General features: G+C 38.3%; 1 protein-coding gene across 1 annotated transcript in view; it reads right to left on the reverse strand.

Annotated features, from left to right (window-relative positions):
• Positions 1 to 16222, reverse strand: part of igf2r (insulin-like growth factor 2 receptor) — a 48703-nt gene that overhangs the window by 16791 nt on the left and 15690 nt on the right. The window contains 21 exon segments of the mRNA XM_085132599.1: positions 106 to 193; positions 706 to 884; positions 2767 to 2913; positions 3107 to 3283; positions 3507 to 3669; positions 4877 to 4978; positions 5103 to 5198; positions 5275 to 5451; positions 6539 to 6692; positions 6835 to 6950; positions 7060 to 7074; positions 7076 to 7229; positions 7824 to 7974; positions 9536 to 9673; positions 9770 to 9925; positions 10116 to 10259; positions 10918 to 11082; positions 11497 to 11600; positions 11919 to 12108; positions 15457 to 15616; positions 15806 to 15914. Of these exon segments, the coding sequence (XP_084988725.1) occupies positions 106 to 193; positions 706 to 884; positions 2767 to 2913; positions 3107 to 3283; positions 3507 to 3669; positions 4877 to 4978; positions 5103 to 5198; positions 5275 to 5451; positions 6539 to 6692; positions 6835 to 6950; positions 7060 to 7074; positions 7076 to 7229; positions 7824 to 7974; positions 9536 to 9673; positions 9770 to 9925; positions 10116 to 10259; positions 10918 to 11082; positions 11497 to 11600; positions 11919 to 12108; positions 15457 to 15616; positions 15806 to 15914 (2885 nt within the window).

Consider the following 16222-nt stretch of genomic DNA (forward strand, 5'->3'; position numbering starts at 1 on the left):
TGTAATGTACAGTGTACAGTGTACAATGTACAGAAAATGTACAGATTTTGTCTCTATGTTTAACCTTAAGGAACATTTTCTGTCCACTGTCACAGACGTTTTTACCTTGTGACTTCCTGATAGGGCAGGCCTCGGACGTCCGCCAGATGAAGACATATTCACAACCATCTATACGGTCAAACATGGGAGAGCCCTTGAAGTAAATACAAATGGACACAAATAATCAAAATTTAGATTAAAAGAAATTGCTACAGGTCGAGTTGAACATGCAACATTTAAAAGAAAAAAATGAATTTTTATTTGTGATTTGCCTAAAACAGACCAGACCAGAAAAAGCTACAAAAGGTATTCAGAGATTAGTTCGGTACACATCTCAAACAAATAAAATGAAGGTATGCCTCTATCATGAAATCCATTTGCAAATACCTCAAGGGGAACTTATTTTATGTATTTTTGGTAACAAAGTAACCATAAAATGTAGCTTTCAGTTAGTGAGTTAAAGTCTAACAGTGCTACTAAAGAAAGCAGTAAAATAAACAGTACAAGTTTTCTCACCTCTATCGCAGTAAGAAACTAGAAAACAAACATCACATTTTTCCTACCAAATCTGATCCACACAACTAAAACATTTATATTATAATAATATCAAATAGTCATCTTGTGAACATTATGACTGGGTTAGTTCAAGAGTCTAAAAACACTCACCGGGTTTTCATCACACTGAAAGATGATGCGAGTTGAGTACTGGGACGAAGACCCGCATTTGTCTCCATTCTGGTACACCACGCTGATGGAGCCATCTTCTGCTGCCTGTGGGCTGGACTGGATGTATCCCAGGTTGTATCCTTTGCCATCAATGACAACGCAGGATCCCAAAAAGCCCACTGCAGACAATACAAAATGTTATACTCTAACTATTTGCCTGCATTTTTCCAGTAATATCCCGTGCCATCCTTACAGTATAGCATTTAGGAAAATGCCTTTCCAAAAAACAAAACAATAAACAAAAAAAAGTCATTCATATTTTTATTTAGCTTTGATGACAATATGCATTTGCTGTGAGATCATTTTTATAAATATCACAACATTTATTTACATCCAGAGCTGAATTAAATGTTAAGAACTTGTATTGATGATGGAAGAGTCAGACAGCTGCATAAAGTTTTCTTTCATTTGTGGAAAAACTTGGTCATGGACTTTGTAAGTAGAAGAGCTCTCTGAATGTTAAACATAGCTGTGATTTCAAATGTTGATTTCTATTAATTATTTGGTTTTTTTAATTGGACCGCATCAGTCCCTCAAAGATTCCATTTCCCCACTTTGGTTACAGATTTTCATAAATGGATTGCAGTTTCAGGCAGCACGGTGGCACGGTGGTTAGCACTGTTGCTGCACAGCAAGAAGGTCCTGAGTTCAATTCCAACATCAGGCTGGGGTCTTTCTGTGTGGAGTTTGCATTTCTCCCTGTGTTTGCGTGGGTTCCCTCCGGGTACTCCGGCTTCCTCCCACCGTCCAAAGACATGCAGCTTGTGGGGATAAGTTAATTGGATAATCCAAATTGTCACTAGATGTGAATGTGCGAATGAATGTGAGTGCGAATGGTTGTCTGTCCCTGTGTGTTGGCCCTGCGACAGACTGGCGACCTGTCCAGGGTGTACCCCGCCTCTCGCCCTATGACAGCTGGGATAGGCTCCAGCGCCCCCGCGACCCTGAAAAGGATAAGCGGAAGCGAATGGATGGATGGATTGCAGTTTCTAAACCAGTTTCTGTAGTTTCATATTTATTGGCCTGCTTGATGCAGGCCAATAATTTGACCCTTGTGAAACGGAGTAATATCTCTTCTACGCCCACAGAATGGCAACGTGGTTGTTTACAAAGAGAGAAGCTACTCACTGCATCAGTTAGGGTTCATTAACCTGCTCCACCCAAAGCAATATTAATCACCAATCTCCAATGGAAGACTCTTCTTATTCTCTGCTCTGCTTATTTACACCAAGTAAATGAAGTCTATCAAAAAACATATGTCAGACTTAACTGGGTGTATTTTATAACAATAAATTGTAAATGAAGGCAAATCAGTTAACCAGCAACCTGCACAATTTAAATGTGGTATCAGACTAAGTTAACAGTTCATCTGCATATTTTAATACAACTTCTGGAGGCTTATTGCAGATTTTTTGCTGTTTAAAACAAATGGCTGTGGAAGGAGCAGATACAAAGTTTGCTTGTCTTCACATTGGAGTTTGCTGATCAGGGGCTTTGGTAAAAGTAAAAGTTTAAATGATCGTCACCAGAACAGCTGCTTTTTTGGGCGCTAGAAACACATGCTCTTAAACTCTACCTGCGCTCATTTTCTCAGCACTGGCTGAGTCTCTTTGCATTGTGTAAACAGACTCTGGCTTCACATTAAACTGTGCCAACGTCATAGACTCCGCTGCTGTTGTTGGTGTTTCTGTTTAAAACAGCCCCCTGTGTGGGCTTAATGTTCTCAGAATTTTTATTCACTAGCTGCTCTAAACATGTTTGCATTGCACGTCTGCTTTAGTTGCAAATGTGGGTGAAACGCTCACATTAGTGTTTCCATGGTGACAATGGCGAGCTACGGAGCCGTGCCTCAAACAAAGAGTCGAAGCAAAGACTTCGTATCAAGAATTTTTTATAAACAAATTATTCAAAATAATCAATGAATAGTTGCAGCCCTAGTTGTGTCAAATCCTCGTCAACGTCAAATCCTCTTATGTCTATCTAAACCTATTAATTTCTCACCTGGACACTCATCTACACGTGGGAGGGGTTTGCAGACGTTGATATAAAACCTCCTTGATGTGCCGGAATCTGTGTTTATGGGATTCCACGGGTAGTCATCTTCATCCCGGATCAGGTGACTCAGGTCATACTCATTACCATGTAAATCTAGAAGGGAAAAAAATAAATCAGATTTATTCATTAATAAATGAAGACATGTTCAAGTTAGTAAACTTTTTTTTTTTAATCTAACAAACTTAAAAAAAAAAAAAAAAAGTGACACCTGAAAAAAAGAAGCCATGATAATTAATTTGTGTGTGTGTGTGTGTGTGTGTGTGTGTGCGTGTGTGTGTGTCCGTACCTGTGATCCTGCAGTCAACTGGAGCAGGCTTGCAGGCCAAAGCGGTGGAGAACTCAAAGAGGACGTCATGGACCACATGGTTAGGTGAAGTACTCATGTCCTCTCGCACCAGTTTTAAGGATCCAGGGTAAGACTTTGGATCACACACAAAATTAATCCGGAAGGTGTCCCGAGTTGCTGATGGAAAAGCAAAAAAAAAAAAAAAAAAAAAAAAATGGAGGAAAGTCACAAAAAGTGCACCACTGCACAGTATTTTTGTTTATAACAATCGTGTTGTTTGATCAAAATAGAAATGAATGGACACTTGGCCATGTCCATCATCAGATCTCACTGTGTGACAAATTTCAAGATCCAGCGTGAACTGCTTTATTTTGTACATTTTCTATTGTACTTTTGCTACCTGTTGGAACGTCAACAGGTCCCTTGTATGTTAGTTGGAGGATGCCGTCAGTTGAATACTGGAGGGTCTTCTCCACCCCCACAGGGCTGATGGGGTGCTCGTTCTCCAGCTCACAGCCGGCCATTCCCTGACCACATTCAGTTACATCTGAGCAGATGTTTACCTGCAGGTAGGTGGGATACCACTTTGAGTTAGTGTGCAGTTTCCTTTATGCGATATTTCATACCATATAATAAGTAAACATCTTAATGACAAAGTCTGTAAAAACACAGTCGAATGATGTAGTCCAGCATCAACTATCCAATTCAAAAACTAAAAAGAATACAAAACAAAAACAACAACAGGTAAAGCAGCAGTAAAAAGACAATATTTTGGATGATTTTAGTCACTTGCCTGCCAAAGATTATAAATGTTGGTATTTAAGTTTTATAGTTTTAATATGTTTTTTTTGTTTGTTTTTTTTTTATATTTGATTAATAGGTTACATTTTTTTTTAAATGTTAAATTCAATTTTATTTATATAGCACCAAATCATTTTATATTGTAAAGACCCTGCAATAATACAGAAAAAACCCCAACAGTTAGACAACCTCTAATGAGTAAGCACTTTGGCGACAGAGGGGAAGAAAACGTCCCTTTCAACAGGAAGAAACCTCTGCAGAGGTTAAAAAAATTTAAAGAAGAAGAAAAAAGTGCTAGTTACACCCAAATCCCTTTCTAATAAATGTCAGCTGCACTGGCGTGATCTTTGGATGGTCTCAGAAAAAAACAAAAAAACAAAAAAAAACAAGCACAATGAGATTTACGACCATTACTACAATGCTATGCTAACAGTTTGATGTCAAGTTAAATGATGTGCAATCATTTTAAAGCTGAAATTGTTGTTTCATCAGTCTGCATTCATAAGGTTTATCCGTTAATATAATTCATTACCCTTTTTAGTAGCATTTAAAAGAAAAACATTGTTTCATACTTTCACATTTTTTTAAAATAAACTAAACGAGGACAATCAACATTTTTCATCTTATTCTGAAGTTTCATGAACTACAATCAGAAAGCTTCATCTGCCATGCTTTAGTGCTACGTAATGCGCTATATAGCTCTAATGTGAATTTGAATTACAAATTAAATTTCCACTTACTACTTAAGGCAACTGTCATAAGGCATTCGTTACCCTACACAGTTGGCAATTAAATTCCCTCCTGACAATGCTTTATTTGATTAGAATTTAATACAACCATTTGAAAAATATCACTTGAAATGCAAAAATGCAATGTTTTCCATAGCACTGCAACACTTCCATGCAACACTTGAGAGCTATAATTTGCAGAAATTATGTACGCTGGCAGAATATTGTTGAAGTGTCTTACCAGGAATTTCTTGCCATTCCCACTTGTATTGTATCCGGTCTTGGAAGCCAAAGGCATTAGGTTGTACTCAAAGCCAGTGTTGGGGTCCACCACAGCACATGTCTGATACGCCAAAAAAAACAAAACAAAACCCCACGCATATTACAACCATTTTGTTAAGTTTACCACAGTGTATAAATTACAATTAAGGCAAATTAAGAATTAAGATCCATGCAAGTACACTTACATTGTTTGTGATGGTTCTGATGGCACAGGCTGCATTGGTCTCCCACATAAAGGTGGCAGTGCAGTTCTGGTACATCAGGAATCGCGGTCCCTTAACCTGGATAGTGTGGAGCGCAAACATTGTTACACTCAAACCACCACCGTAGACAGCCAGCAAAACTGCATTTACTCACGAGAGTCCCTCTGGAGCAGACCAGGTGAATGCGCGTTGTATACGAGAGTTTCTGACCGTCCGAATCACAGGCAGAGCCATCTGTGAACTCCAGCATAAGGCGGCCCCGTGCTTCGATGATCGGCCCTCGCTTTGAAATGCCCATGTTACTGACTGACACCACCTCCTCTACAGAGCCCTGAGGAGAGGCAGGAGGGAACAGGTAAATAATTCAGTATCAGACACCACTTACACTCTGCAGTTACTTTGAAATTCTTATTCAAATATTCACCCTGAGCATGTTATTATAAAATGGGTGGAAGCAATATTAAAAAATAAAAAAGAGCAGCAACAACACAGAAAAATCATTTGCTGAATGACTTTGTTTACAAAAATATAGCAAATCATATTTTGTGTCACTTTCGTAGGTGGGATTCTGGGTCCAGATCTTTCCATCTCTAAAGGCACACTAGACTAATCAATAAATATTAACATATTAAAAATAGTGTAGCAAAATAAGTATTATCGTTTCTGTCAACTGTAATATAAATTATATGATGGAAAAAGAGGAAATGGTAAAACTGAGCTCTCTTTTGAATTTGTTGTTGCCAGCTCTGTTGTCAGAGTTGACTGTAACTGTCAATTACACATGTAGGGATGGTAGTTAGAGACAGAGCCAGACAAATTTCAAATCAGTCCACTCTGCAAACTGCTTCTTGGTTGAATTCCTTTAACCAGTGGTAAAGTCATACCTCTCACTGTTCTCTTTGCAAATACGGATAGTTCTTTTTTCATGAGCAATACATAAGTAAATCTGGCCCATAGTGGTATAGTCACAATTCTCTAAAACCAGCAAGAAAAATTAACACAATCAGTCATAAACCCTGAAGTGGATTTGCAACAAGGCCCCCTTTCAAGTCAGTTTCACAGTCCTTCTGGTCAGGCTATATATACAAGATTTCAATGCAATGAGAAAAGATTCAAAGTCAAATTTGCCTCAAGATCTTTGAAAAACGCATCCCACCCAGGCCTCGACTACCCAATCAGAGTTGGCAAAGGGGTGTATGGCTGGACTCACTGGTGTCCAGATTCTGATTTTGACAAGGTGTTTTGAGGATGATACTCAAGCTATGCTTTCTTGTGTTACTGCAGTTCACCGTCTGGTCTCCACCAGGGAAAGTTTGGTACAATGTTAAATATTCACCAGAAGACTGACATGAGCTGTGTGTTCCTCCTCAGTAATGTCGCATCTCTCTGATTCAGTGGAGGTGTTTAATGTTACAGACCTGTTTGGTTACATATTTCATCTCGCAGATGGAGGCATCGCGGTCGCAGCCATGTACAGGGCTGATGGGGCGACATACGTTGATGTAATACTTCTTCAAATTATAGCTGTCGGATAAGTCCATCACCTGCCAGTTGGAGGTGGTGTGTGACAGGCTGAAATTGAAGAAGAAAAGCTTGATGAGGACGACAGCAGATTGGAAACAATTCAGTGCTGGACTCGATGTACTTATTTTCATGGCCTTTGATTTAGACACTGGTAAAGCAGCTGCTGTACAATGCTTTTTAAAAGCATTACCTGGATAAGTCATACTGTTCCAGTGTGTCTGGATCGGTCACCAAACACTCATGAGGCCTTTCAGGGCACGCGTAGGAGGTATACCAGCGGAAGTTGTACGTGTACTTGTCTTCTACCTGAACGAAGATTTTAACAAACAGATGTTTATATACAAATCATACAGGAGACACAAAATACGTCAAACACTGTTTAAACAATCTGACAAAGAGGTAGGGAGGATTTTACCTGGAATTTTGGGTTTTCCTGGTCCAATTTGTGGGTCACAGAGGAAAGAGATGAGCGTAGATCTGGGAGTGTGCTCTTCGTTGTTGTATGGGGTGCCGTTACTGTAGTTCAGCTGAATCAGCCCATCGTAGTACGACAGACGGGAGTTCTGTTCCCCAAGACTCCAAAAACTAAACGGGAAAGGCAGGAGAAAAAAATATGATGTAATTTATTCATGTTTCTTTAGTGCTGAGTGTATTTAAATCACTCAGGATCTTTAATTTAATAATGAGTGTGTTATTCAATATTGACCTAAACGTTTTACACACAATGTTGTGTGTTGGGACGTAAAATGACCAGTATAATGTACAAAATGCAGATTGATAGAAGGAATGCTTAACGTAGGCTTCCAAAAAAATATAGATCCTAAACTAAATACATTGTTGCACAATGCGTGATGCTCATTTATCCCTCTTCTTTCCACTACACCTATAACACAGCAGGAATTTGCAGTGCAATCAGATGGAGGCAGATTATTATTGAATTCTTGATCCAATTGGTATTTAAATTAGCAAACTAAGGTAACACAGCAAAAGCACACTACGAATACTTCAGGGATAATTTACATTGATATCTCAGATTTGTGAGAAAATTCAAGTCAGTTCATTTTTTAAGAATGGTTGTTTTTTAAAAGTGCTTAAAAGTGGAGTGAAAGTTGAGAAAGTGGGGCAGAATAAAATAAAGAAGTGCGATTCTTCTTGCATGTTTGTAGCTTGTTGTCTTACTTCTTTTCCACCTGGCATGCGCCGGCCTTCTCAGGACACGACGAAACACTGACTGGACCACAGACGTTGATGTAATACTGATAGACGCCTTTAGTCAGGTTGTAAAAACCACCGTGAGGCTTGGAGAGGGGCGACAAGTCGAAAGAAAAGCCTGTGGAGAAGCAGAGGTTAGAGGTTAACAAGAGGATTTAAAGTAAAGAGACAAGAAAAAGGCAACCACAGGTTTTTTTCTTCCTGGTTTGCCATCATGAAAGTAACATGTGAGGGGCCACACGTGTAACCTACCATGATACAGGTGTTACATTCTCCACTAGGTGGCAGTATCGACCAAGAGTAGTGAAACCATGGTGTGTTCAGATAACTTTTTATTAATTAACCTTTTCAAGATTATTATTTTGACATTCCTGGCGTGCGCACACACATGCACACACAGATGCACACAGCTGGAATTAATTGCTAAGAAAACATAATTCATTTTGGATTTGGAAGTATCAATTTTTAAAACGATCACATATTAAATGGAGCTAGATCCACATTCACTTTTCTATCCCCTTTTTGTATTTATATATCAGAAGACAACAGGTGTTTTCTTTATTTATATACTACAGTTCATTTAAACTGCATAAAAACTACAAAATATGCAATGAGCTCGAAACTGAATTGTCTGGAAGATGATGAAAAAAAAAACAGATTTAAAAAGAAAAAAAATTGTAAATCAAGAAATACTTAAAACTTTGAATTGTGATTTTTTTTGCCTATTTATTTGTCCTTCATTTCTTCCACATGTAAAGTATATTTGACAGCAAAGCACAATCAGCTGTATTTGACACAGACTGTCAGATTGTGTGGAGAATGTTGACGGTGGCAGACAAATATAGAGTAGGTGCGTCCCACTGAAGGCAACAGTGTTAATTAGAGCTAAAATCAGTAGTCAGTTAATCTCAGTTCACTGCTGTTAAATTTAAACTTAACTGAATTCAGTGCGAGACATTAACGTCAGCATTTAGTCATTTTATCGACTGACAGAGGTTTACCCTGACTTTTACAAACAGCAGTGTTTTTCAAATACAACACTACATTCTCCTGCTTGGAAAGGACAACTGGGTGAAATAAATGTGATCAATGCATTCACTGTCTACTGAGGTAAAGCAGACTAGCCCAGACTTACTTTGCAAATCTTTAAAGAGATTTACTGTGTGAATAAGTGAAGAAAACATTACAATTTAGTCTGCAGTCAGTTAGTGTTTATTATAATCTGTAACTCTACAGAGATGTTGACAGTCAACTGATTTATGGGTCTGATTTTTGCACTTTTACAAATGTGTTTCTGTTTGTTATGATTTTTTAAATTCAATATAAGTGCTGGGTTAATTGTACCATTTTCTAGCAGTTCACAGTCAAAACAATGAACTACATCATGACTGTAGTGATTCAAAGCCAGTGGAAATTAATTTTAAGAGCTCAGAAAGATATATGATCAGATTTCCAAGTGAGACGTGAAGGATCATGATTACCCCCTTTTATCTTTCAAGGAAAAACTTATACAGAAACTTATCTATGGATTTATGGCTGCGAAATACCATTTTCTCCTTCCTAAAAGCCTCTATTAACCCTGTTGCTACCTTGTTTTCTTCCATCCTTTTTCTTGCTCAAATTAAAAACTAATGAGGAAAAGCCCACACATATTTTATAGTTGTGTGAGCGTGTCATACCAGCTTGAGGGTCCTCCACCTTGCAGTTGTCCCCCTGTGTCTTCGAGAGGACGCAGGCGGCGGCTGTGTACCACTCCAACTCATAAACACACTTATCAGATGTGACGCCAAGAAGGACAGGAGCACTATCGAGATCTCCTGCAGGAGTACAGGAAAAAGAAACGCAAAAGAGTCAAAAGTAGCAGAAACATAACTAAGTAAACAGAGGAGAAGAGGGTTTTAAAAAGAAAATACCTGGTTTGCACTTGAGAGTCAGGATAGTTTTGATCCTTGTCTTGTTTTGGGTGCAAAAACTTCCATCAGTATACACCAGCCTGATGTCGTTGCCAGTTTTGGTTTTCTGGGGAGAAGAGAGGAAGCTTCCCAGGCTGATTGTTCTGTTATTCTTATCTGAATAAGAGACAATAAATAAAGCACAATGGTTATATTCACTGCAAGAAAAATACAGTTTGTCTCATACTTATTGGGGGAAGTATGCATGAGGACCAAAATACTATAACTTGTCAACAAATCTAATCTTAAAGTACTCAGATTCAACCAGATTAATCTTTAAGAACGCCCTCCTTGTGGACATTCTTACCCACGGCACACATGGCGGCATCCACTGGACAACCAGCTGCCCTTCCTGTAGGGATGACTTTGTGGCAAACATTCAGGTAGTAACGTGAGTCTGACTTAGACGATTTATCATCTACCACCTCCCAGTTCTCACTGCCCTCTGACTCTGAAGCAAGAAAGAAAAAACAAACATACAAAAAAGTTGTTTTTTTTCCCCTAATTTTTCAGTCACATCTGAAAGCATGGTACTGAACAGGTGCTACGATGAGAAGCTATGGGCACAACCAAGTGAATTAACAATAATTATAATAAAAGCAACAGGGAAAACAGAGTAATATAATTTTAATTAGAACCACATAGTAAATTATTGTGTGTAAACCCAAAGAGACAAAACACGCTAGATCGACAGTTTTCAAAGTGAAATACAGAAATTCTTTATGCTGAGTAAATAAACTTAAGCATATGGTATTTGTAGTTAGCTACATAAATACATGCATATACCTATGCACCACATTTCCTCCTTAACAGGTCTGCCAATCTGAGCCAACATCACTGCACAACAACGACATGAAAAATTATAATAAATCCCAATACTTTTAATTTTCCAAGATATATTATGTCATTTCATCATCATCATCACCCCGTGTCACTCATATGTAACCTAACAGTCACCAAAAGTTGCACCAGGGAAGAAATTGTGTTCAAGTCACCGCTAAACACTAAATTAAGAATTTAAAAAGGCACCACCTGCCAAAAACTAGGCTTTTGGTGGAAAAGCAAAAGCAGTACTGGAAGAGAAATTTAACCGATCTGTTAAAACTCACCTGGGTATCTTGTGAGGGGTGAAAGGTCATAACGCTTGTTGCCATCTGTGACCCGACATAACAGATCCTCTTTCTCTTTGACGCAGGCAAACGCCGTATCCCAGTTAAAATAATAAGTGCAGTCGGTTTCCCCAGAAAACTCTGGATTCCCTCGCCCGCCGTGGGCTGCAAGAATTAAAGGCAAATAATATAAAAGTAGTTAATAAAGACTGAACTTCACCTGAAACTCCATATTTATACATTAAAGGAACAAAGTGCAAATTATACAAGGTGAGCCTTACAATAATTTCTTATTTATTTAAATGGTAATTGTGCATTTATTTTATGAATGTGAATTTTATTAGAGTTGTCTTAGAGATCAACTCCAACGACACTCATAAAAACTAAATATTATTTCGATTTCCCTTTTTGGAGTTTGACCTCCTATTTGCCTTGTCTGTGCAATTTGCTTTGTTTTACAAAGCAGAACACTGTAACTCTTTTATAATACAGATATGTCCGCTCCGTTTTTTATTCTACTGCCAGGTGGTGCCAAGAATTTCAGCATCTGTGAGAAAGCAGAGAAACAAGTTGACTCACAAGCAGTCTTGTTGCACTGAAAGTTGATGATGGTCATTCTCTCAAAGCCAGAGGAGCATTTGAGGCCATTTGGATAGATCAGAGTCAGATCTCCATCTGAATAACTGAAGAGGAGGAAAACAATGGAAAGGGGAAGTAAGGGGGTTGGAAAGGCAAGATTTGCTCTACAGCTCCATGCTCATGGATCAATGTCCGGATATCATTTTGACAATTTACACATCTCAACAAGCAAGTTTATTAAATCAAATTAGAAAACTTATTTTCGGATAGTTAGAAAGAAAAAAAAAACATTTACAACTTTAATAATGAAACCATCTTTGATCCTTTTGTATTTCGTGATTCTCTGACGAATAGTAATCACGGCCAGTGGACTATTCCACACCCATACTCCTATACACACTTCACTAACACACAGAAATTACCGTAGTGTCTGGTTCTGATATTTTCCAGCCACAATCTTCCTTCCTTCGCCATTCTTCACCTGGCAGGACGATATGAACGGCCCGTCACCACATTCCTGAGTGGGAACCCTACCACATATGTTCAGGTAGTAGATGTAGCTGTCAGGTGTGCCACTGGCCCCAGACTGTGTATAGTACGGATGATCCGAAGCTACAAACACAAGAAAGCATTTGAAAGTTTCAGTCAACATGTTACTGATTTTTTATCTTACTGCATGTATGAACATTACCTATTAGGAATATCAACAGAACCAATAACATGATAACTACACATATATGTATGTGTATAATGTTTGTTTATACATATATAATACATATAGCTAGGTGATAGTTAGCTTAGCTGGCTGGAGGCAGCTCTTCTAAAACTCTTATTAAACTGTACAAACTGTTGCTTAATATGTGGAAGATCAAAACACGACATAATGTAAGAATTTGCAAACACCTGGTATATGTGTTTAGTTTTTAAATAACTGTCGAATAAATCCTATGTTTCAATTTCCTGGACCCTGAAAATGTTGAAGGATATCAAAGCCTCTAAAGGTTCTTTCACTTTTTCTATTAAGCTAAAAATCAAGCAAGCATACTGGCTGCATCTCAGCACAGCGCTCAAAAAAAGAAAAGAATGCATTCAAAACTCATCAGATCTCACTCCAGTGACCTGCTGGAGGTCATTTTGTAAGGCTCTAGTAGAGCTCATCCTGTTCTGCCCTTGCACAAAGGAGCAGATACTCATCCTGCTGATCGGTTAAGGACTTTCTATGGCTTTGTCCAGCTCTCCTGGAGTAACTGTCTATATCCTGGAATCTCTATTATGCTCTTGAAACTGTGCTGGGAAACACAAACCTTTTGGCAATGGTACATATTGATGTGCCATCATTGAGGAGGCTGAACTAGTGAAACTAGTGAAAAAACAGTCAGAACAGATGAGGGGAGAAAAATGTCAGTGGGCTCCACCTATAGAACCATTCCTGTTTTGGGGGTTGTCACTGTGTTTCCCCCCAGCACACCTATTCTTAATTTCATAACACCAAATATGATTAGCAACCCCCTCTGATCAATGTTCCCTCTAATTTTTCACGTGTCTGAGCGAACACACAAACTCCCTGAGCGATCCCTTTGACCACTGTGAGCGACATCAGACGTGTGCACTGTGGTGACGCCGGCATCTAATCCATCCAAGTTACATAGTTTATTAAAATAATCATATTACAGCATTTACATTTATGTTAGACTACTTTTAATTAACTGCTTTAGCCCACTTACAATGAAAATGTAAAAAAAATCGTGTTCATGACCTGTGTAGTATGTTAATACTATTGGAAGTAAAAATAACTTGAACTCCAATTTCGAAAACAAAACTTACTTTTTTTTAGAATTTTTTTTTATAAAGCTCTGACTTGTATTATGAGTCTGTGGTCTGGGAGAGAGTCCTGTAACTCTCTGTCTGCAAAATACAGTATATAATGACCAATGTTGGGCAATTAATTATATAGTTACTTCTTCAAAAAAGTAACTCTGTTTGGCAAACAAAGTTTTTTGCAGCTAATTTTTTTTTTTTTTTTTTTTTTTTTTTTTTTTTTTAAAGACGCAGCCAAGGCGTTTTCTAAATAAACATTTCAAACTATTTACAGAACAATCAGCTGTTCTGCATCAAATCTGATGCCACACAAATTATTTGTGCCACTCCAAAAAATAATTTCTGTCCACTATGAGATAAAGGAGAACAACAGCCTGATACCTGCTGGCCTGACAACAGGAGATGTATTATTCCTGTAACACCTGTAACATTCAGCAGTCGCCTCATTGTTCTGACACACACAACAAAACTATTGACTACACTACACACTAACTACACAAGATTTGCGCTGAACATCTCAAATCTCTCACATCTCAAAGCACCGCCGTCACTCCTAAAGCTTCCCCCCGTTTCTTAACAACAAGATGCCACGTTGCCATATCATTTTTTGATTGGTCGACATGGTACTTTTTTGGACCAATAGGAAAGGTGGGGGGTGGGGTTTGTTTTTGCTCACAGGCTTTCGAGCCTTTTTTCTTATAAAACGCCGTTTTTACCGTTTCTTCCTGCAGTAAATATAAACAACGATAGAATTCAGGAAGAAAACCAAACATTGCAGATATTTTTTTTACATAACTCTGGTTTTACGTGGCCTATCGACACAATTTAAAAACTGGTATAAAGTCCACACTTTTTCCGTCAATTGTTCCGTCTGTCCTGCTCACATCTCCAATGGTTGTACACGTTGTCATTAACGTGGCTTCACTCCACATCAGCCACGCCGCTTTGCTAGCTAAAACACCGGTGTCGGCACATAAGGACGCTGTCATAGCCTGTCAACGACGTTGATTAGCTGCGTATGTGCGAATGTGAATCGCATTATTGGCTGGACTCTGGGATAAGGTGGCATCGTTCTAATCCCATATGGGAGCAGCCAGTCACTTACTGACTAACACTGCAAAACATGATTGTTGAAGTATTAATTTTAATTAAGGTTAGGTTGTTTTTGTGCGCAACTCAGATTTTCTGTGCGCAGAGACCGTGCCAGCAGTGCGCAATTGCGCACGTGCGCAGCTTAGAGGGAACATTGCCTCTGATACTTATTTGAGTAGGTCAATATTCCAGACATTTAAAAGGCTTCCTTTAATTTTTTGAGCAGTGTACAACAGAAAATGTGATGTCTTTTTTATCTTATCCATAAAAATAAGGGGGGGGGGGGGGGGGGGGGGACAAAGAAAATCACTGACGGCCATCAGCTCCGATTTGAAATAAGCAGTTTGTCAATTTAAAGAACAAGAAAAATGTTTATACAGTCACACCAAAAAATGAAGCAGGCAGAGATACAAAAACAAACATGAGATTTTTCCTTAAGTTTTTCACTTGAAACTATCCTTTTGTCCCAAACTGCGGACTGCATCGTGGCACACAGACTTCAAATGGACTGTGGCAGTGAGTGGAAAAACCTTTCACATTTCTAACAAAACCAGGAGGTTCATACACCATTTAGTCATAAAGTCACTTCCTCTAAATGGGCCTAAAAAAAAGCCGCAACATGAGACAGTTAAATATGTAAAACAAGTTTTGTGTAACTGCCAAAAAAATAAATACAATGTTTGAGCTTTATTTTACTTTTACACTACACTTCTTCAATTTAATTCAGTTTTATTCATATAAACAACAGCTGCCTTAAGGCAACTGACAGTTTTGTTTTTAGTAGCAGTCCTTTGACAACCTTATTTTTCTAATTGTAGAAACCAGTTTGAGGAACAAGGATGTATTTGTCACATGGCAGCATTTGTAAAGCTAATAACTCGTCATGTTAACGTGACATCAGCTGAGTGTGGTTTACTACTACTTTATTTTTATTTTCATTTGATTTTAATGGTTCCCCCATTGACATTTCATTCTTCATACAACTATAAGGAATAACTTATAAAAGGTTGTTTAAGCTGTTTAAGATGTTTTAGAGGAACAAAAACTTACAGGCTAAAGTGAGAGGAGTTAGGTCTATGGAGATGTCGTGCTGTTCGCTGGTCAGTTTGCAGGTATGGCTCTCCAGATAGTCTCTGTGACAAGCGTATTCAGTGACCCACTCCACCTCGTAATGGCAGTTTGGCTTAGCTATCATTGTAGGAGTGCTGCCCTGTGAATGTGAAAATTAAGTAAAGTTAGGGGTTAAGGTTCATTCTGCTAGCTGTGCAAAAAAAAACAAAAACAAAACACCCCCCCTCCCAAAAAAACAACAACAATAATAACAATAATAACAATGAGTATAAATACATTTTAAGCAGTGAAACAAACAATTCATCATGAAGACTGCAGCGTAACCTACCAAATGCCTGCTTGATGGGCATCTGAAGGTGATGTTGACTGCTGGTTTGCTTGATCCACAGATTGCTGGAGGATTCGAGTCGTCACTTAAAGAATACTGTAAACTCAAGCTAGAGAGGAAAAAGTGCAAGAAGTATGAAAAACTACTAAGAAAAGGTCTTATTTTCTTACTTAACCTGTGTTCAAACTTACCAAAGGTTATGTCAACACATACATATATTTAAAAACATGACTATAGCACATCTGCACATTCTTGACCTTCTGATAATCTTTTATTCCTGCATATACTGCCTCTTAGCGCCAAGATTATAATTTAACTTCAAGTTTCAACTCTAAACGTGAAGGACCAGACTTAGAAGACAGCTCCAAAAACAAGCTTAAAATTACTCTCATAACTTTTACACTGAACAGGAAGTAA

Source organism: Neolamprologus multifasciatus, chromosome 15 (assembly GCF_963576455.1).
Source record: "Neolamprologus multifasciatus chromosome 15, fNeoMul1.2, whole genome shotgun sequence".
In the NCBI taxonomy this organism is placed as follows: Eukaryota; Metazoa; Chordata; class Actinopteri; order Cichliformes; family Cichlidae; genus Neolamprologus; species Neolamprologus multifasciatus.